Genomic DNA, 23,644 nt, shown 5'->3' on the forward strand with positions numbered 1-23,644 from the left:
TAGATTGAGTCTTAAAATTTGAAACATTCCTGTATTAGAAGAGTCGACACCCTTCCACTCTCTTGGATTTGAGCCCCAGATTAATACTGGAGGAAAACAGTCAACAACAGTATGGTATCCCTGGCATCAATGGCAGTAGTTTTGTAGCATTGGAGGAAGCGTTCTGTGAGACCAAAACAAAGAATAATCTCAAAGCTTTTGCTTCCATCTAATTCTCAATAATGTCTGGTGTTTCTGGTTCTGTTTGCCGTTCCTAATTCACAAGTCCATGTTACCATGGTAACAATTCAACCATGAATTGTATAGATAACATCCATCATTCTCGTAATTGTTTTGATGTCTGCATTGTTTGAATGCTCCCATGGGGATTCCGGCCCCAGGAACATCTGCTTATTGTAAGAGTTGACAAAATGTATCTGGTTGTCAGGCGTGGTTGACTTCATGTCATCGTACCCTACCAGAGGTTCGATGCTCATTATATCAATCACTGAATTGTCTGGTCCAGCATGGAATAGTTTGCTGTCATATAGCTGGAATATTGCTGAGTGCTGCAACAACAAACAAACCAACATGTATTTTTTGAACGAGTTACCATGGTTACCGTGAATCTCCTGATCTCTTCAGGCTGTTGTGCGCCTCCCATCCAGAGAGCAGGTAACACTACACAGAATGTTCATTGGTTGCACACTTCTCAATTGGCTTTAAACTTTGCCCCTGGAGGTGGAATCCGCAAAACTTGCTCGCATTCACAATGCCGTCCTGCCCCCTGCCAACCCCCACCCCATCCAGAGGATCAGTTCGGTCAGTTTCCTTTGGAAGCTGATCATAACTCCCCAGTATTATACCCAAATCTTCAAGGTCCTTGTAAGGATCTTCCAGGTGGACCTCGTTGGGATTCTAGGGTAAACTAGACCTATGTCTCTGTGCAGATTCTAGGGCAGAATGTGTCCATAGTAACCTGTTTTCGTCTCCCGATTCAAACTCAAACTAGGTCCCATGCTTGCCCTAAATATGGATTACAGGGTAGAATAGGTCCCCAGTACCCAACGCTTAGCCCCCGCCTAGATTCTAATGCAGAATAGGGCGCCAATACTCCACGCTTATCTCCTGTGCAAATTCTAGGGCAGAATAGGTCCCCATTACCCAATGCTTGTCCACCCCCTGCAGATTCCTGGGCAGAATAGGTTCTCCAATACCCCATGCGTCAATACCCCACGCTTGGCTACAATGCAGATTCAAGGACAGAGAGTCCCTGACACAATGGAGCCCAGTGTTCCGTGCCTGTAATGGCTGCTGAACCAGTCTTTGACTGGGTGGCTGCCCAGAAGACGAGGGTCAAGCTACAGTGTACATGATAATGTCAGACTCCTGTTGTTTACACCATGCCTCCCATTCACCCTCGACCAGCGCTGTGTACGTGTCCGTATGTTCTGTCAGTGTACGTGTCAGGAACTCTTTTCAAATACATTTTATTGTCAAATGTGTCGTAAAGTTCTATAAAACATTTCTTAGGTTGGTCGTTGAAAATACCTCATGCTAGTTTATGCACAAAACAAAAAGTATAATTCTGACCAACCCACATACAGTTGACACAGTAAATAGATCATCTTCTGCACCAAATGGTTATTAATTGGTGCTGAACATCAAGCATTGTATATCTCCGAGTTGAAATTTGTGTTGTCAGTTTCAGTTTAGTCTTTGTTGCTTATGTTACGCAGCATCCCGACATGTGACCCTGCCCCCCCTTCGCCTACCCCCCATAGACACTCCCACCTACCATCCACCCCAGACTGCATGACCACACCCTGTCCTCATCGGGACATACTCAGCTTCAGTTCTGCAAGAGCATTTAAGTTTTAAATATAAAATTGTAAATTTGATTTTATGTCAGCTTTCTCTGTGGCTATGTCCAGTCTGTGTTCAGCTCTGTCGATTTGGTCACCTTGCATTGTTGCAAATCTAAAACATTCTCAAATATCTCCTTTGGGGAGACTTATTGGTAATGCTCTTCTTGTAAATTGGTTCTCATAAATTCTGAAATTTCACTGTTGCTTTATCTGCACTTTCAGTTTGAGCGTTTTGGCACATTTCTTCTTGTGACAATTTCATGTTTTTCTTCTGTTGGGGCAATTTTGTGTGTTGGCGAAGGTGCGAGCACGTTTCAGCTGAAATCTCATCTAAATCAACTTAAACTGAAGTGTCACCATCAGTGTGTAACTAATTCTAAATCTGCTGCATGACACTAAGTATTTTGTAATACTGACTTAAAGTAAACCTGCTCTTAGCACTGAGGCAACGTGTTGATGCATGTCATGATGTGATGATGTACAATTGCAGGTGCTGTCTGCTGCTACTGTCGTCGCCAAGCACACGTCCGAGCTGTGTAACGCCTGCAGGCTAGCCTCTTCCAAGACAACCAACCCTGTTGCCAAGAGACATTTTGTACAGAGTGCCAAGGATGTCGCTAACAGCACGGCCATGCTAGTCAAGGCCATCAAGGTGAGATTGCCCACAGAGGTCAGAGAATGTGGACAAGTCACAGACTGCAGAGGTCAGAGATTGTAGACAAAGGTTACAGATTGTAGACGGGGGTCACAGATTATAGACAGGGTGACAGATTTTAGACAGAGGGCACAGATTGTAGACAGGGGGCACAGATTGTAGACAGGGGGCACAGATTGTAGACAGGGGCACAGATTGTAGACAGGGGGCACACATTGTAGACAGGGGGCACATATTGTAGCTAGAGGGCACAGATTGCATACAGAGGGCACAGATTGCAGACAGAGGTCACAGATTGTAGACAGAGGTCACAGATTGTAGACAGAGGTCACAGATTGTAAGAGCTTGAGGTCACTACACCAGTATAGTGATCTGACCTGTTTGTGCGAGGCGATATTGCTGTTTATCTGTGTGTTTGTGCAGGGCAATATAGCTGTTTAACTGTGTGTTTGTGCAGGGCAATATAGCTGTTTAACTGTGTGTTTGTGCAGGGCAATATAACTGTTTAACTGTGTGTTTGTGCAGGCGTTGGACAGTGACTTCACAGATGCAAATCGGCAGCAGTGTGCAGAAGCATCCCGGCCTCTCATCAATGCTGTGGAGGAACTCACCACCTTTGCCTCGTCACCCGAGTTCGCCAGTAAACCTGCCAAGATCAGCCACCAGGTACCCAGACATGACAGTCCTTATCATCTTTCAACCAAGATTGTTTCTTTAAAAGTTTGTCATGATAATTTATAAAATGGCTTAAATGCTGCCGTTGTTTAAAGTAGACACAGTGCATGAAATATATGGTTGCTCGGAGCTTCGAGAGATGCTGTACTGAGAACATATACTGTTCAAAACAAGTTAAGGAACACGACAATTGGAAGACCATGTGTTGTATTACCTACCAGTCATGACAGATAACCAATATTCAAATGAAAAATTCACTGCTTCTTGGACTTTGTAGTAATAGTATTTGTCACAAGATGAAATTTTTAAATGCTCCCCCTTCCTCCCAAGTTTTTAAGATCCATGTAATGACATCATGGAACTGTATAAAATATGTAGACAAATATTTGAATTTCCACTTTTTCTACATAAATAGTCTGTTACAGAGATGCCTTCTATTTAATGGTGAATGTGGAATACCACAAGGAGATGTCACAAGTCCTTGAAATATATTTAGACTTGCAGATTTATGTGTGTTTGAGATCTGGTATGTAGTGACTTGCTAGTGAACTGTGTGTGAATGTTGCAGGCACGTCGTGCCCAGGAGCCAATCACAATGTCGGGCAAGGCGATGATAGACGGGGCGTGTAACATGCTGCAGGCTGCCAAGCAGCTGGCCATCAACCCCCGCGACCCCCCAACATATCAGCTGTACTCCAACCACTCCAAGAGCGTGTCGGATGCCATCAAGAGGCTCGTGTCCGCCATCAAGTAAGTTTCCAGTCGCACTTGACAAAAGGTCCAGCTTTGAAATTTGTAGTGAGTGAGTGAGTTTTGTATGCCGCACTCAGCAATATTCCAGCTATATGACGGCGTTCTGTAAATAATCGAGTCTGGACCAGACGATCCAGTGATCAACAACATAAGCATGGATCTACGCAATTGGGAACCGATGACATTTGTCAACCAAGTCAATGAGCCTGACCATCCGATCCCGTTAGTCGCCTCTTACAACGAGCATGGGTTACTGAAGATCAATATTCTAACCCGGACCTTCACGGGTCTTCGAAATTTATAGGGAATGTAGGGTTGCCTAGTGGTTAAAGCGTTCGCTCGCTACGCTGAAGACCCGAGTTCGATTCCCCACATGGGCACAATGTGTGGAGCCAATAACTGATGTCCCCTGCCGTGATACTGCTGGAATATTGCCAAAACCAGCGTAAAACTGAACTCACTCCTCAAAATTTGTAGTAAGCAACCCAAGCTTGTCTTGATGACCTTGATTGGGTGATCAGGTTAGCTGCATAATATCCCATTTGTATAGATCGTCAAATGATTCTCTACATTGTATGTTTGTTTGTTTAACACAACACTCAGCAATGATCCAGCTATATGCTACGTGGCTGAATAAATGCTGATGGGACGTAAAACTTTAACTCACTCACTCACTCAATTGCTCTGTGTATTGTGTGTACTGATAATCTTCACACCACGTCTACCACCCACAGAGCGTTCGCTCGTCACGCTGAAGACTCGGTTTCGATTCCCCTCATGGGTATAATGTGTGAAGTCCCTTTCTGGTGTCCACCACCATAATATTGCTGGAATATTCCTAAAACGGCGTAAAACTAAACTCACTCACTCACTTCCACCCACAGGGACACTGCCCCTGGTCAAAAGGAATGCGACATCGCCATTGAGAAGCTGAACCACACGATCCGCGATCTCGACCAGGCGTCACTGGCTGCCATCAGCCAGAACCTGGGTCAGCGTAATGACAAAACTCTCAAGGCCTTCCAAGAGCAGATGATCAACAGTGGCCGCGAAATCCTCGACACCATCGAGGCCATCCAGCGGGCTGCCAAGTGCAAACCAGAAAACCTCGGACACCTGGTCAGTACGCTTCACAGTGTTGTTTATCGCTCACAATATGCTGATCAATAATTGGAGATCAGTAATTGATTCGTATTGATTGTAATGATAAGCTCTGGTCTGTAGACTTCACGTGGGTGGGGGTGGGGTACTGTATAACACCTAGTGCTTGTTGTAGACTTCTATCAGACCGTTGGCGAATCTGGCAGATTTGTCAGAGGGTCAGATGCTATTCGTGAACACTTGTTTAATATCGCCATGGAAATGACTTAGCTGTGTTAACTATAGGCGAGTAGCCAGGGGTGGAAAGTGTTCTGTGATGTGGCTGTGTTGACTATAGGCGAGTAGCCAGGGGTGGAAAGTGTTCTGTGATTTAGCTGTGTTAACTATAGGCGAGTAGCCAGGGGTGGAAAGAGTTCTGTGATGTGGCTAAAGACTTACAAGATAACATTAGTTATGAAATATTCACCATTACCTGAACACAGAAGTGAATAATTTTAAGTCCAAACTGACTATAGCTGCATTTTAGACGTACGGTGTCCAATGCCGTGAGGTAATCTCATACCTTTGCTGGTTGTACTCTCAAGTTATAACAGGGCGGCGGGGTAGCCTAGTGGTTAAAGCGTTTGCTCGTCACGCCGAAGGCCCGGGGTTTGATTCCCCACATGGGCACAATGTGTGAAGCCCATTTCTGGTGTCCCCCGCCGTGATATTGCTGGAATATTGCTAAAAACGGAGTAAAACCATACTCAGTCAGTCAGTCAAGTTATAACATGGACATAAAGTTGTTGTAGAAGCAAGTTCACTTCATTGAATGGGATCTGCTGTATGCAGACATGTTTTGATAAAAAATCGAAGAACTTTGTTCTCTGTGTCACAGATCAACACCATGTCCTCCTACTTTGAGCCTCTGGCTGATGGGGCCATCGGGACAGCCTCCAGAACACTCAACTCCAAACAACAGATGAATGTCCTTGACCTTTCCAAGACAGTTGCCGAGTCAGCACTTCAGTTCCTCTACGCTTGTAAGGAGAGTGGTGGAAATCCAAAGGTACGTGGCGAAGCTGTGAAGGGTATCTGGGGTAGGGGTGGGTATTGCAGAGAAGTTTCATATTGCAATATATTGCATGAAGTATTTTTAAACAAAAACCTATGTATAATTGAGTGATGCTTGATTTATAGAGCAAAACCACAACAGAATCACTATGCTTGATTAAGCTTTAATAACAGCTTTTATTCATGATAAAATAAAAATGTGAATAATATTTCGCACTAATGAAACAAGGAAATATCCGAAGATTTCCGAGTGTTACGAAGTTTTCCGAATGCAAGTCAAATTACTGGTTTTCGATCAGCATATCGCAATACGTATTGTTTTCATGTCTGAACCGGTCAATACTGGTAAACCGGTTATATTGTGCAGCCCTAGTCCGGTGGGTTGGACAAATAGCCATAGCAATAGAAGCTTATTCAAGAATATACTGTAACCTCATGGATACATTGGACCTGTGAAGATACGGGTTAGGATTGGTCTTCAGCAACTCATGCTTGTCGTAAGTGGTGTCCAGTGGCATCAGGTTTTCAGACTTTGACACATATCACTCTTTTGATTACTGGATTGTCTGGTCCTGACTTGATAGTTTTCAGACTGCTGCCATTTGGCTGGAATATTGCTAAGTGCTGCGCTAAACCAGAGACAGAGCAAGATACTGTAACCTCATTGATACGTTGAACACCAATCGTTACTGTGCTAGTGGTAGAGCAGGCCCTTGATGCGTTCATTGGCTGCCTTCATGGTGTAGTGGATAGGGAGTGGTTGGGTAGCCCAGTGGTTTAAGCGTTTGCTTGTTACACCAAAGGCCTGGGTTTTAATCCCAACATGGGGACAGTGTATGAAGCTGATTTCTTGGGTTCCCAAAGTAAAACAGTAACCATGTTATAATGAGCTGATGGTTTTGAACGTTGTGTTACAGGAAATATGTGTATTTATTGTCTGATGTTGCAGGCAATGCAGGCCCATGGCAACGTGGACGGAGCGGCGGAGGACATGAAGGATGTCCTTCAAGACCTGCTGCAGACCATCGAGGAGGCCGCCTCCCAATCTGGCGCCGTCAGCAGCATGATCGACAGCATCAGCAAGTCCATGGCACGGGTAGGTGTTGGTGTAGTTTCTGCCTTATGTGGATTCATGGGACTTCATCACCAAGGTGATTCTGGGTTAGAATCGGTCACAATGAACCTGGGCTGGTTGTAAGAGGTGACCGAAAAGATTGGTTGCTTACACTCAGTTCCTTGGTTAATAAGGTCATCATGACATTGTTGATTGTTGTTTACAATACGAATCAATGGATTATCAGGTAAAGACTTGATTGATTACTGAATATTACTCTCCAAGCCAACTGTCTGACCGAGCCTTCTCCTTTGCCAGCCCTCAGCTGTGGAACTCTCTTCCAAACGAAATCAGGAACACTTCATCGAAAGAAACTTTGAAATATCTGCTAAAGACCTATCTATTCACTGCTGCCTTTCTGTAAAAGTTCTATGAACTATTTCCTTCCCCAATATTGTCACAGCACCACTGGGGGTGATGGGGTAGCCTTGTGGTTAAAGCGTTCGCTCGTCACGCCGAAGACCCGGGTTCGATTCCCCACATGGGTACAATGTGTGAAGCCCATTTCTGGTGTCCCCCTCCGTGATATTGCTGGAATATTGCTAAAAGCGGCGTTAAACCATACTCACTCACTCACTCACTCCTTCACAGCACCACTGAGCATCTCTATGGTGGATATTAGGCGCTTTATAAATACTGGATAATGGATGATGGTGTGCGGTAGTTAAACTTGAGCTGTTGTTGTTTCAGACTGATGAAATTATTGCCACGGAGGGAACATCGTTCGTGGACTATCAGACCAACATGGTGCGCCTCTGTAAACAGATCGCCAGATCCGCATAGGACATGGTGAGAACAGACCCGCAGGACACCCTCCTGCAGACCCTCAGGAGCTCTTGGAGTTACTAGAGATACTTCGCTCTTAGCTTTTAGAGAATATTAGATCTCCAAAACGACCTTGATGCTCCTGAATGTAGGTCATCGAAAAACAGCTAATCTCTCAGGAGCTTCATGAGATTCTTGATTCTATGTGGTAGAAATATTCATGCATTCTTTGTGCTCCAAGAGATCCTTGAGTTGCAGGATATTGACAGGACCTTCTTGAGTTTGTGGAACCAATGTAGATACATCTAAAGATCCTTATTTTTCCTTATCCTTATGCTTAATTGCTTATCTCTTTCTTCTTGCAAATTATAGTGGAACAATTGAATCCCCTTTTGAAGCTCCCTTCAAAAAAGCGGACGTAAAATCACTCACCCAGTGTTATCTCCCTTGTGACTCTTTAGGCGGGAAGACCACGTCACGTGTCTGAAAATGCCCCTCACTCTCTCCTTCTTCGCCATTGAGGACGGTTGTGAGAGCGCCTGGGTCCCCTATACGGCGTTATATCCTTTAAGCCTACCCTCGTGGCACTCCGGATTCCCTGTAATCCAGGTGTCGGGCGCATATTCAGGAGAGAGTGAGGGGCATATCTGATCATGTGACGCATTTTCCCGCCAAAAGAGTCACAAGGGCGATAACACTGGGTGAGTGATTTTACATCCGCTTTTTTGAAAGGAGCTTCGAAAGGGGATTCCAGTGTTCCTCTATCATTCGCAAGAAGAAAGAGACGAGCAATTAAGCATGAGTCAGGATAAGTATAAAATATCAATTTTAATCTAAAAATTACATTTCATGAGTCAGTGTGATGAGATACTATTGTTAAAGGATTATTTAATGTCTTAAATTGTTTCATGCAACATCGTTCAGCATGAGCCAATTAGAGAAAGAATAGTCTTTACACCCTTGAAACGTCTCCTTGCTATAGCCTTGAGTTTTGTGCTTCAGATCGGCAAGTCCTCCACCAATGTCCAGGACCTGGGTCAGCTGGCCAACCTGTTGACCCGCGACTACAGCCAGCTATCTAACAACTCCCGGGGGGCTGCCGCTGCCACCAACAACCTTGACGTAAGCAGTGTTCTAGTTCATAGTTGTCCTGTGATGTAGCTCACTATAGTTCTATTGTTCTATTCAAATGAAAGTTTTGACAAGGCCCATTGTATTTCAAATGAAATTGAATACACTGGTAACAGTAACTTATATCAACTGTAGATCGGCAACCGTATCCGGACCGCCGTGCAGGACCTCGGACGCAGCTGTGTGGAGGTGGTGCAGGACGCCGGCAACCTCCAAGCCAACCCCACCGACTCCTACGCCAGGAAGGACCTGTCGGAACACGCCAAGAGCATCTCCGAGAAGGTAGGTGTCCTCACAGTTACACAGCTAGGTGGACGTGTCTCAATCTGGGTGTCAGAGATGACTGAGTGAGTGAGGTTATTTTTACGCTACACTCAGCAGTATTCCAGCTATATGGCGGCGGTCTGTAAATAACCAAGTCTAGACCCCGCCGGCCCGGTGATCAACAGCATGAGCACCGATCTACATAATTGGGATACAATGACATGTGTCAACCAAGTCAACGAGCCTGATCAACCTATACCATTATTCGCCTCTTATGACATGCATGGGTTGCCGAAGATCAATTTGAACCGGATCTTCGCGGGTCTCAGGGATGGTTAATTCTACCTTGGGCCTTTGTATGAAAGTAAGAAGTGGGTCTTCACAACCGTGGGCCTCTGTCTGAAAGTCTTTACAGACTTGTTCCGTCTCCCCAAGTCTGACTTTGTCCTTCTGTCTTAGGTCTCCTTCGTCCTGGCATCCCTCCAGGCTGGTTCTCGGGGCACACAGGCCTGCATCAACGCAGCCAGCACCGTCAGCGGCATCATCGGTGACCTCGACACCACCATCATGTTTGCTACAGCCGGAACCCTTAATGCTGATGGCTCCGAGTCCTTTGCTGATCATAGGTGGGTGTCATGGCAGCATCCCTGGTTGCTGAACCAGGTCAGTTGTGTACTATGGCTGTTCACAGGAACACTTCCTTTGAAATTAAATATTGAACCATTCATTATCCATGTTCCAGGGAGAGCATCCTGAAGACAGCCAAGGCCCTGGTTGAGGATACAAAGACTCTGGTGGCTGGAGCTGCATCCAATCAGGAGCAGCTTGAGGCAGCGGCTCAGACGGCCGTAAAGACCATCACGAGACTAGCTGATGTTGTGAAGCTAGGCGCCGGCTCGCTGGGGTCTGAACAGCCAGAAGCACAGGTGAATAACCTTCGCCTTTGGCTTTGTTCTTGTTAATGTGAAAATCATTTGTCTCCTTGTTGATGTGAAAATCATGTGTCTCCTTGTTGATGTGAAAATCATGTGTCTCCTTAGGCAGGTGTCTTTCACCCTGCAGTATATGGGTACCAGGTAGGATGTGATAGAATTCTGACTGTTAACTTCCAGCACCTCTCAGGCAGCTTGTTTTGTATATCCCAGGAAGGTGTGACTAAAATGTTTGTTCACACTGATCAAGTGACTGGGGAAAATATCAAGATCTATTATGGTCTCTCCATATTAGAACAGTTACAGTTTGCATCTACTGCTCACTGCTCCCTTCACTTAGTGGAAACAAAATTTAGAACATTTTTCCTTCATGTTCCCTGCTTCAGTACCCCCTCCCCAAACCAACTCTCCCAAACACAACCAGTCTTAGGTATTCCTCCTTACCTAATGTATAAGATAATATATTGCATAGTAATATCATCAACTTCAGTGAGTTTCTTATACGCTTCACTTACCTCCTGTTTTGACCATGTCAGTATCTACCCACAGGTTCTCCTGATCAATGCCGTCAAGGACGTCGCCTCCGCATTGTCCGACCTCATCAGCGCGACCAAGAACGCTTCGGGGAAGAGTGTCAACGACCCCGCCATGCTTCACCTGAAAGACTCGGCAAAGGTAGGTGCTGGGTATTGTTTGTGTGTCTAACCCGCATGGCCCACTGCTAACATCAGCTCCATCACAAGTACCCTGACTAGTCGGGGGCTAGTGTACTAGCCTTGTTTCACCCACTAGCATAGCTGTGGACTAGCCTAGTCGACTGGACTAGGTTTGGGTCAGACTCGAGGTCAGTGCTGAATGTGGTATAACAGGGAGGGGTGGAAACTAGGGCTCAACCTTTAACATGTCTTAGGTTGTATGGTAAATATATTTGGGATGTCCGTTCATCTAATCACAGTGAACTACTGTCAGTCCACAGGGATGGAATTAACCCATTGCCCGACGTCCGAGCCCAGTGTTTTTTTCTGTCGGGCAAGCAAATTTGTATATCACTGTACCCGTGTCCAGTTGACTTTCCAATGTTAATTATGTTGTTTTTTTTAAAAAATCAACAAGAAAACGGCCGGTATAGTGGAAAAATTATCAGGGCAAGTGATTTTACATGTGCCACTGTTCCGGAGTACACTAGCAATTTTAAAGGTATTTCCACCCCTGGTCCACACAAGGTGAGGTATGTCAGTCTGTGTGTAGTGACAAGTGTCACTGACTACAAGAGAAGTTGTAAGGTTTCTGTTCACTGGTAAAGGTTTTGATCCTGGTTTAGATTCGATATCCATCATACTATCGTGGTCTGGATTGGTAACTTGTTTCATGCATGTCATCATATCCCAAATTCTTATAGAGTCAGCTGATAGATTGTCCAGACACTCAGTGCTAGTGTTCAATCAGATGCTGTCTTATAGGAGGACATTGCTGGTTTGTGTTGAGCAAACCATTAAACAAACAGCAACTGATATCACTTGTGACGGATTTGTAGTTGTGGGAAGGGAGATAACTGTTGTGGAAGGGGAGACAACTCTGTTGTATTAAGGGACACTGTTATGTTTTTCATTTTGTTCAGAATGGGATAAAGCTGTCTTCTTTTAGAACTTGCAAGACAATTTGTTGACTGGTTGTGATTTGTTTTGAGTAATATATATGATTGTTACCATGGCTACGTACTTTGTTGGTAGGGGATACAACGGTTGTAGGGTTTTAAAGGAGGAGGTAGTTTTGTGTGGTTTCTGAATGGGGAGATAACTGTTGTGTGGTTTCTGAATGGGGAGATAACTGTTTTGTAGTTTTTGAAGGGGGAGGTAACCGTCATGTGATTTCTGAAAGGGGAGATAACTGTTATGTGGTTTCTGAAGGGGGAGGTAACCTTTTAGGGATTTAAAAGGGGGAGATAACTTTTAAGTGATCTCTGAAGGGGGGGTAACTCTGTGGACAGAGACCTTTGTCAGCAATGTGAAAAGTAAGATTTACAAGATGAGTTTGTTCATCAGATCAAGTCAAGAGTGTTAGCGATCAGTTTGAAAGATGGAATGTCTTATCTCTCGTAATAGTTGTTGACTGACATCGAACACTGTAACACTGATCTTGAAATTCCATTCTTTACTTGAAGCCAAATCCATTACAACCTGTAATTGAACTATGAGAGTATCAAGTCACGTGCCATTTATTGACCAGTCTGTACAACTGCACTAGCTAGTCGGGCCCTGAGTGTGGGTTCTTGTGTCCCTGCGTGAAACTCAACTTAACAGTTCAGTGTTTTGTGTCGGGTGCTTGTGTTAGACACAGATGAAAAGTGTGTTTGTGTTTGACACAAAAGAGGACCTTTTTGTCCCATGTTAGCCACCAAGACCAGTGTTGTGTGTTGGGTCCTTGTGTTTGACGCAACCGAGGAGTTGTGTCGCAGCTGTGTAGGTTTGTGTGACCTAGTTTCTAACTGTAGCCCAGCTGATGCTCATGCCACCTCTCTGCTAACTCAGTCTAGAACACCTTGGGAAGGACGCTCTGTGAATGGGGGTTTCAGATCATGGTTAGGAGTGTTGCAACAAGAAGTTTTGAAATGACGGTCTGTTTCTTCTACCAGTAGTTGCAGCAGGAGTCTCTTTCTGCCTATCATATCATAGTTAGATCAGGACAGGTGTATCTACACATGTGATAAATTGAAAGTCTGGACTAGTGTGCAGTGGAAGTTTTTAGAACTCACTTAAAAGAAATCATGAAAATATATTGCCGGGAGATTGACAGTATCCTATTCCAGGCCGAGAGTGTCACGTTTGAAGAAATTGATTTATAACCCAGTATTTGTACACCTTGCTTCAGACATGTCAGGATCATATTTTGCAAGTAGTAAGAGATAGCAATTTATGAGACCAAGGTGTATTGATCTCACAGAACAGAAAAACCAAATGTGATTATTGAAACACATCGTCAACCATAACACTCTGTTCATAAAGTCTCTTTCAGTAAAGTTGTCCGGAATCAATTCCATTCTTTCGTACCAAGCCAGAAGGATATACATCACGAATAAAAACCTGACGGTTTATCGTTGATAATTCAGGACCTAGTAAACATTTTGAGATCGATGTAAGTCCGGGTTTTAGGACAGCAACACTCTGAAATCCTTTCATTCACACAGTATCCTTCCAAGGTCTGTAGCTCTGATTCTTAATATACTGTTTTATTATTTTAGTTTTTGTATTCATGATAAAACTGCTTACAAACTTGCTTATTCAATCTGGAAACATGAAACGTTTAAACCCTTGTTAAATCTGTGCTAGGTAGGGTTCTGTAAGACTTTACTTTCAGTTTCCTCTCTCTGTTGATGTTCATTTTTCCTTTCCGTGGTTGTTTCAGAGGTCAAGAGTTATTGACTCTGCCGATGTCAGGTTTTTACGTTCTTTGTTCGCATGAAGTGCGTGTGCGTCGCCGCCGGCTGTCCGTACACTGGTCAGCCGGCTGCTGCACTTCAGTATCTGTGTGTGGGATAGACCTGTCTTTGTTGTGTATGCTACCTGGTTCATCATCTAGATCAGAATCATTAACATCATTTGTCTATAACCTATACCAAAGAAATATTCAAAAGTGCCTTGAATCTTTGTTAAATGATTAACTGCACTTGTTTGCCAGTTCAGCACCCGTAGAGTAATCTCCCCTTAGCATTGTACATTAGAGTTACCCCCCCTTTATGAATGGTTGTCTTCCTTCATATCAGTGAACATCATTGGCTGAAATCAGTGATGCTGCCTTTTCATTGGTTGTTAAAATGTACTGGAGCTGAGGATTGCATGGTGTTAGAGCACATAGTTGGACATAACAACTAGCCTAGAGACTCAGAATTTATGTAACAAAGCTGCACTGTTTAACAGAGGGCAGTCACATACTATGTTCCAGTAACTGAAGCGTTTACTCACAGTTGTGACAAATCTCTTTGGAGAACAGGCTAAATTTTAAAGCTTAGTGACCATCATTTTGAGTTCGGATCCAGAAATTGGTTTCAGCCCTTCCATCGCGTAATATTTTGGAAATCATAACCAAGAAGTATAAAAAATTTCATTGAAATAGATATATTTTATTTTCAAAATATTTTGTAGTGCATATTTTAAAATTAAATTCAAATTGCCGGCAGGTTGTTTGGATAGAAACATTTCAGTTTCAAGTAGAGCATGCGTTGCATCAGCTTTAGTTGGTGTTTGCATGGTTCGTGCGTTATCTAAAAAATCATCCAAAAATATTTTTATTGTGTATGAACCACCCAAGAATGTAAGTGTTAAAGTTTGCTTATATTTGTCCATATTTAAAATATTGATATTCCTGTGTTCAGTAAACTTGTGGTTTTGTATTATATATTTGGAGCTGACTGGAATAACATATATAGTTGTCTACAGAATATCATACATATCATTGGTGTAGAGATATGTCGTGTTATGTTGGCCATTGTGATTCAGTTTCATTTAGAAATAACATTCATCACTGCTTGAGAATACCTTTTTTTACAAAATAATTATGCAATTAAGTTACGATTTGCCTAAAATATGTCTCTAATTGATATCCCACTTAAAAGTATTTGAACTAGATTTCAACTTTATCTTGTTTGTAAATTATGCGGTTCGTCAGTTTTCATATAAAAGTTTGTAAGCAGTTGTTCATTATTACTTTTGAATTATTTTTCTGACTATTGAGCTGAGTATTAATTTGTGTATTGTCATATAGAAATAAATAAACACTGTCCGTGCTTCAATGTCCTTGTTTTTTCTGCTTGTGTGACTAACAATCGTAATGAGTGTGTCACACGGCCTTACAGCTGCTGACAGGCGATAACACAGGGATTGGTTGGTCAAAATGGCTGCTGATGGGTGTAGCAGGATATAAGTGGAACAAGCACCTGTCTTGTTGTTACAGGCGATAAAACAGGGATTGGTTGGTCAAAATGGCTGCTGACATGGGTTTTGCGGTGTATCAGGGTCTAGCTGCACAACAAGCACCTGTCTTGTCATATGGGATGAAATAGGGAGTAGTTGGTCAAAATGGCTGCTGACTTGGATGTTCTCATAGGCTATAGTTGATCTGGAATGGATCAAACTTCACTTTACCACAAACACCTGTCTTGTTGTAGCAGGCGATAACATAGGGATTGGTTGGTCACAATGGCTTCTGACAAGGATTCTCTTAAGATAGTGTTTGAAGTGGGATGGACCAAGCTTAGCTTTAACACAAGCACCTTTCTTGTCACAGGCAATAGTTAAAGTGCGGGAGGGATCAAGCTTAGCTTTAACACAAGCACCTTCTGACAAGGGTTCTCTAACAAGCAATAGTTGAATTGGGGTAATTCAAGAGACACTTAACCACGAGCACCTGTTTTGTTGTAAAGGGCGATAACATTGCTTCTAGTTGGTTAAAATGGACATCATTCTAGCCACTGCTTCATGACACGACTGGTGCAAGTGTTTCATATCCTCCGTACTTCTTACCTGCAGCATGTACGTCATGATATCTTGTGTTTGAAACACGTAATAGGTTATTGTTTTCATTTGTGTTCATAATGATGTTATATGGCAATTTTAAGATATTGAGAGAAAAAGTATTAGGTTTTGCATTTACCATGTGTATAGAAAATATGGCATATCGAAATTTGTTCAAAACACACACCAGTTATGAACCAATCTGGGCAAGTTCTTGACCCAAGTTCCACCAGGACATTGATTGTCCCACTGGGTATGGATTGTACATGAACTGCTGTATATGGGGCTGCTGGAGTGAGGCTTGCAGGGGTTATATTGACCTTGTCCACACCGTTCTCACTTACAACAGAACCTTCACATGTTAAAACATCCTTTTAAAAGTTTGTACATGTACCATGAGCTTTATTAAGGATTTGTGGGTAAAATGATGATGTTTCCTGGGCGTGATCCTCGTGTAGCTTCTGACACTGAGTCAACAAGAAATATATACTGAAGAAAAAAAGTTAGGGATCATGAATTTATTGAGAATGTGTTTATGAAATTGTGTACACGTTCTCCACTACAAATGTCCATAATATTCATGATTTTGTACTGTTTTGTTTATATGGTTCAGATTGCTACAATGTTGTGGCTTTGATATAATTAAATACTCGAAATATTACATTTATGTTTCAACTCAATATTTGTGTTAGCATCAAATGTATTTGTTTACATATTTGTTTGGGCAGTATAAACTACATGAAATATCCTCAAAGCCAGTTGGGGAAATATTCAGAAATTTTTCACAGTAAGATGTTTTGTACATCATAGACACGGGGTGTGATGCATTGTATTATCATCTTCAGGATTTGTGTTGGGTGGGTTTGTTGGTGTGTGCTCATCATTGTGAAGTAGCTGCTGTGTCCACTGTTGATGTTGTCGATGTTGTGTCAGGTGATGGTGACGAATGTGACGTCGCTGCTGAAAACAGTGAAGACCGTGGAGGACGAGGCTGTGAGAGGAACACGGGCCCTCGAGTCGACTGTTGAGGCAATCGGACAGGAGATCAGGGTAGGTGATGACGTACATTGGCTAGGAAAATTATGTATATTATCAATGATTATTTACTTTAGAATCAGCTTGCCTCTTTAAGAAGCATAAAGGACAAAAAAGAAATTATTCTGAAAAAATGAAGTGTTTCCCCCAGGACCTTAAAAGGGGCAAGCAATCACAGATTTCCAAGTATTACGGGGGCTGTGGGGTAGCCTAGTGGTTAAAGCGTTCGCTCGTCACGCCGAAGACCCGGGTTTGAATCCCCACATGGGTACAATGTGTGAAGCCCATTTCTGGTGTTGCCCGCCTAATGTTGCTGGAATATTCCACAAGCGAGTTATAAACTGTCCAACTTACTCACAAGTTACCTCATTCATTGTTCCTCCAGGCCTACGACACGGCAGAGATCTTCAAGAAAGCCAATGCCGAGGATCTCATCCGCTTCACCAAACCCATCACAAACGCCACAGCCAAGGCTGTCGCTGCTGGCAACTCTTGTCGCCAGGAAGACATCATTGCGGCTTCCAACATGGGCCGAAAAGCCATCTCCGATTTGCTGAGTATCAGTAGGGTAAGCCATCTTAAACTGATTATTTGTAGGGTAAGCCATCTTAAACTGATTATTTGTAGGGTAAGCCATCTTTATCTGCATATTGGTAGGGTAAGCCATTTCACTCAGTTGAGTATCTGTAAGATAAACGCTGATGTTTTTGCGGTGATGTTGCAGGGAGCTGCTGCTACTGCTGAGACGGCTGAGATCCGACAGCGCGCCATCAACGCCGGCCGAATGTGTGGTGTGTCCTACAGGGAACTTCTTGAAAGCGTCCACCAGGTCAGTTGCCACACAACACCGGAACTCTGCATCACCAACATGTATCTCTTAACATAAAGTGAAATTTCATATTCTGACATTAAGATTTTCAGGACACAGTGACCATACCTAGTTCCTTCTGTAAATGTTCCTTGTTCAATGTTGTCAGGCTGTGGTCCGACCGACGCCAGAGGCAAAGCAGCAGTTGATGCTGATCTCACGTAAAGTAGCCAATGCCGTCACGGAGCTGGTCCAGTCTGCTGAGGCCATTAAAGGTACGTCTCTGACCAGGTCTGATTGTGTCAGGTTGTGTCCGGTTGTGTCAGGTTGTGCTCAGTCTGGTGTGAGACTTCCATCTCTCGTACATGCTGAAACATTCAAATATTTTACACTCTAAAGGATTTTTATTTCAGAGAAACTCGAACTCAAATATGCATTCCAAGTAAAACATGCAGGAGAGTTTCACCAACTGTTCCACATAGATCACCATTTAGCATAGCGTAGTAATACACATTTTGGTATTCTGCAGATAAGACAGAGTCATTAGAACTGAGTGATGAATTTTGGGTGGTTTGGGGTAGCCTAGCTGGTTGTGTCATCATACAGTGTGGGTTGTGGCATGTCTTGATTTGGAAGCGGTTGTTATGTAGCTGGAATATTGCTGTGCCATAAAACAACATGCAGGTTGAAATCACCCTTCAATTTTTTTTACATTTTTCGCAAGATCTTAAATTTTGGTAATGTCAGTTACAACAGAAGCTATTTGAAATATTCAAAGCTTTTTTTACTTTTTTTATTGTTGCAATGTACACTTTAGTCATGTTCCTTAAATGGAAAGTTTGAACATTATTGTCATACATAACATCATGTTTTGCACCATGCGATATAGCCATGTATAGTGCATCTTATATCATGTCTGTTAAACATAGTATCATCCATCTATGTTATAAAATGTATATCATCTGTCTGTGTTATAAAGGTGTATATCATCCAAGTATAGTATGAAGGTGTATATCATTCATATTATAATGGTATATATCATTCATGTATTTTATAAAGGTATGTTTTCTATGTATGATATAAAGGCATATATCATTTGTGTTATAATGATGTATATCATCCATGTATGGTATAAAGATGTACTGTAGGTTATAACATGTAGTTGTCAGTAGTGGACACAGGGCTGGCGCCAGGGTTGTCATAGCGCGCTGTAACTCCTGCAAGTCTGTTCACAAGTATATAACCAAACAAGCACTAAGATCTTAGGGCAATGTTCTTAGTAAGGTTCTGCTGGAGTTGCATCAGGTGAAGCGCTAAGACTCTGCTGTCTAGCTGTCCCAGGGTTTTATCAAGGTATTGGGTAGACGGCAAGATTCTTTCAGTTCATGGTTTACAGATTGTATATTTTGTGACCGAATCACTTTACTTTTGGCAAAATTAAAAGTGTTTTTCAAATTTTTTGTTTTCAACTTAAAAGGTCATTCAATAGGTTGGGTTAAATCAGGGTTTTACACAGACTTTTAAAATTGGGAGTCATCGTGACTCACAATATTTATTATTGGGAGTCATTTTCAATATTTGGGAGTCATGAAAATTTTAATATTTCTTTGTGTTAATCATTCTCAGTATGTAACTGTCTATGTCACACCACCAAATGAAACTACAGCATTGTTCAATGCAAACAGCCAGGATTACTGTCTCCTCTGAGTTCTCTGGAACAATCTGACAGCTCTGAAAAAGTCAAACTATCATCAAACAATATCATATTTTGCTTATCAAATCGATTTTATTGAACTGTATTGTGAAGGCCACCCATAAAACTTGCGTCAAACTTGACTCGTGAAAATAGTATTTTTAGAGTCATTTACAAAACTGTTCTGTCAAATACGCAGGAATCATGCGTCATGTAAAACCATGTGAAATGTTTCATACGTAAAATGTGTGATGTAATCTAGGTGAAATCTGTAAACTTTGAAAAAATCTTGCGTGTTTTTCTGATAGCGAATACCTTTATATGACTCTGTCGATGTTGTGTTAACACTGCAGAGCATATGCATGCCATGTTATTGTATACGTTCATCATGTATCGCACATTGTCACGGATATGACACATTTCTGTCACGGATATGCAGGCCAGTTTCTACCATCGCTACTGGGTGAGGACACTTCTGTATATTGAGATTGACCACAGTGCCCAGGCTATGTAGATAGTCATAACATACCCCCTCATTGTAATACTGCCTTCCCTGCCAGTATGTCTCCGTAGAGTCAGATCTGCTTCAATACTATACCTCTCTGTCAGAACGTTTGACAATATCTCCATATAAGGTCGTGTCACATGAAACTTGAGTGAACTTTAACATCCTAATCTGAATGAAGAATGTATTGAGTCTTTTGTCAGATGTCAGCTTTCCAAACTGATTCAGCGTCTCGACCATCTGTATTTGGAAATTTCATCATCAATGATACCTGTTTTAAACTCTCTTAGTCTACAATGATGCTGTTTTCAAAACAAGGAATTCGAAAACATACTCAAAATACAAATATTCCTGAGATGGTTATCCATTTTGGGTAAGGTTGCCATGGAAAAGATGTAATTTATTCAATCTCCACAGTAATTTGTTGGTACAACTTTTATTATTTGCATTTGGGACTACTGGTTTAAGTCTGTTTTGAGAAAGTGTCCTAAATGTAACATTTGTTTGTATTTGAGTTCATGAAATTGGATATTCTTTGTTCACTCACACTGAGATTCTCATTGGCTGATAACAATTGTTACCTGATGCTACCAAATATGGAAGGTTGCAGGATTTTCGCACAGAGCGGTATTTTATCGGAGAAAAGATCTGATTTTAATGAGAGACCCACTCAGGTTGGAACATCACTACGACATGACAACAGTGATCGACCATCATCACATCATTATAGCTCACTGGGACTACCAGACACCCAGCAGAGCTTATGTCGTAGTTCATCGTCCCCATGTCACTGAAAGGCAGCATTTGACATTTTCAAAATTTCTTGTGTTTTACCAAAACAGAACTTGTAAAAATATTTTTAAGAACAAAAAGTTCAATTTTAGATTAATACACCCTTACAGTGATGAAATGAAAAATAGATAATTTTCTTACAATAATGTGCAGGTGGTGGGGTAGCCTAGTGGTTACAGCATTCGCTCGTCACGCTAAAGACCTGGGTTCAATTCCCACATGGGCACAATGTGTGAAGCCCATGTCTGGTGTCCCCTGCCATGATATTGCTGGAATATTGCTAAACGTGGTGTAAAACCATACTCACTCGATACAACAATATGCCTTCAGAATGATAAAGGTGAGCTACAGAACCCTGTGACTAAACATTCAGTTCATATGATTTCCTGTTTGATCATTTGATGTGAAATATGGCCACATATATCCGAGACCCTTACCTGAGTCTGTATACCTGACATCCAGAGTCCTCAGGAACAAGGCTGCCCACATCCATCTGCTTAGTGTTATATATCTGCTGTAGTCCATGTGATATACCTGCTATAGGACATATGATATAACTGCCATAGTCCATAAATATATGAATGTCTGCTTGTGTAGGTATATGTTGCAAAGTGATACATATATATGTTGCACATCAGTCATATAAAGTTTTCATGTTGCACACAAGTCCTATTGTTTTATGCTGCACAGTGTATACAAAGCTTCTGAGAGTGCTGTCCCTGAATGATGCCCCTCCCTTGTGTCCGCCTCCAATGATAAACATGCTTAATAACTTCATCCGCTGCTAACCAGTGTCTGTGACCATCACGTCTTGAGGAAGAAATGTTATGACATTAACTATGAGAAGCTGTAGGCTTATAACCACTGACTAGTTCTAACTTCTATACAGCAGTGTAGCGATACAGAGGTACAGAGGTACATATTCATTGAAAGAAACTTATTTCGATCACAATCCAGATTATTCAAGGGTGGTGGAGTAGGCTTGTGGTTTAGTGGTTTTCGTCATGGCAGAAGACCTGGTTCAAATCTCAACATGGGTACACTGTAGGGCTGGGATGGGTCCAAATTTTCAACCCGGGTACCCCACCCCCTATTGCCCTACCCTACCATTATGTTAATTCCTGACATCAAATTTGCCAGAAATGGCAATGTATTCTTCAGCTCGGAGGCTAAAATTTCAAGTTTTTCGATACCTTAACCATGAGTTATGTTCAAAAGAAGTGTCTGTAAATTATGTCTAAATCTTTCAAGACAATGCAACCTTTTAACCACGAAAAAGTAACATATTACATTGTGTAATCTATTATTCACATTATCATAACGGGTCCCGGCATTGAGATGCGTACCTGGGTTACCTGTCCCAGGCCTAATACACGGTGTGAGGCTCATTCTGATGCTGGATAGGATGTGCCTGGATTATGGGAGGGATTAGTGGATTGATTATTGGCGGGATTACTGGATGAGTGAAAATTTCTAACACTGAGTATAGATTAGACAGATCCACCTATCACATTTTAAATAAATGTACTTTAATTAAAGTTTAAAATTAATCTTTAATCACTTCAATTTTATGTTAGATTAGCAGCCTCTGTACCTTTGGTACTGTGTGGCTACACTGCTAGTGTGTGCTTGTAGCCTTGTGCCGTGTGGTGTGTGGAGTGCTTGTGTTCTGCTGTGAAGAATTGTGCACGTGTGTTTTTCATGTTTGACTGCAGTCGTTGTATTGTTTGACTGAAGTGGTTGAAGTGTTTGATTGATCCAGTGTGTAGGTAAGGACCATGTGTCATGTTAGATGTAGAGTCTCTAACATTTAGCATTTCATTGAAGAACTACATTGTCATTTATGTTTGATATGGATCATGGTCTCATAGTCGTTCCTCATCCATCATCTTTTTCAGCTGATCATTTGTACAGATACCTTCCATACCAGCATCCATGTTACAATACATCACTCACTCACTCACTCAGCTGCCTGGTACAGAACTGACCATGGACTTCTCTGACCGGTCTGTTGGTCCAGATCTGATCAGGCACTCAAGCTGAGAGACAGCTCACATACATCACCCTGTCAGCCAGTCTGCCCAGTCTGTAGGTCCAGATCTGATCAGGCACTCAAGCTGAGAGACAGCTCACATACATCACTCTCTCAGCCAGTTTGCCCGGTCTGTTGGTCCAGATCTGATCAGGCACTCAAGCTGAGAGACACATCACCCTGTCAGCCAGTCTGCCCAGTCTGTTGGTCCAGATCTGATCAGGCACTCAAGCTGAGAGACAGCTCACATACATCACCCTGTCAGCCAGTCTGCCCAGTCTGTAGGTCCAGATCTGATCAGGCACTCAAGCTGAGAGACAGCTCACATACATCACTCTCTCAGCCAGTTTGCCCGGTCTGATGGTCCAGATCTGATCAGGCCCTACATCTGGGGTACTTTTAATACTTGTCTCCATTCACTTGTTGTTTGTGTTACAAGATAGTAAACTGTTGTTTTGTCTCTACAAGACTCTCGGCCGCGGGTCAGACCGCGTGTACGATACCGAGGTGTGTGGCTTGTCTCTCTCACCTCTCCATGTCGACTTATGTCTCTCTCTGATGTCTCTCACATGTGTCTCTCACACCTGTAGCACATGTCTTGTATTTGCGCACAGTTATCCTCAAAACTAGGAACCACTTTTGCAGCTTGCTTTGAACAAATTTAAGCTCTGTGATTTTATGTGAATCGTCAAAAATATCTCTATTCATTTTGTTCCTGGAATTAATATATCTGTACATACTTGAAGTTCAGTCAAGAGATTTAAAATATTACATTTTAGACACTAAAGAGTTCAAGTCCTTCTACCTTAAATTAAATTTAAAACTTTGATCCAGCTTGACAATGAAGACCAACTGGTTCTTACGCCTTTCGGTTTTGACTGCACAGGAGCAATGTCTTGTCTGTTTAAATTCACAAGCTAGCCACTATGTAGCACTTGGGTGAGCGGGCTAGGTGCTTGCCTCACACCAACTTAGTCTGTCT

General features: G+C 42.4%; 1 protein-coding gene across 1 annotated transcript in view; it reads left to right on the top strand.

Annotated features, from left to right (window-relative positions):
• The window catches only part of LOC124254104 (talin-1-like), a 126,268-nt gene that overhangs the window by 85,406 nt on the left and 17,218 nt on the right, over window positions 1-23,644 (top strand). Inside the window, 18 exon segments of the mRNA XM_046687980.1 lie at window positions 625-654; window positions 2,338-2,499; window positions 3,028-3,168; window positions 3,746-3,927; window positions 4,815-5,049; window positions 5,909-6,079; window positions 7,034-7,180; window positions 7,889-7,987; window positions 8,966-9,085; window positions 9,230-9,376; window positions 9,818-9,984; window positions 10,101-10,284; window positions 10,840-10,965; window positions 16,731-16,847; window positions 17,218-17,400; window positions 17,557-17,661; window positions 17,810-17,915; window positions 19,773-19,796. Coding sequence (XP_046543936.1) covers window positions 625-654; window positions 2,338-2,499; window positions 3,028-3,168; window positions 3,746-3,927; window positions 4,815-5,049; window positions 5,909-6,079; window positions 7,034-7,180; window positions 7,889-7,987; window positions 8,966-9,085; window positions 9,230-9,376; window positions 9,818-9,984; window positions 10,101-10,284; window positions 10,840-10,965; window positions 16,731-16,847; window positions 17,218-17,400; window positions 17,557-17,661; window positions 17,810-17,915; window positions 19,773-19,796 — 2,446 coding nt within the window.

This window comes from Haliotis rubra, unplaced genomic scaffold (assembly GCF_003918875.1).
Source record: "Haliotis rubra isolate DU_JTF1 unplaced genomic scaffold, ASM391887v1 Scf1149, whole genome shotgun sequence".
NCBI lineage: Eukaryota > Metazoa > Mollusca > Gastropoda > Lepetellida > Haliotidae > Haliotis > Haliotis rubra.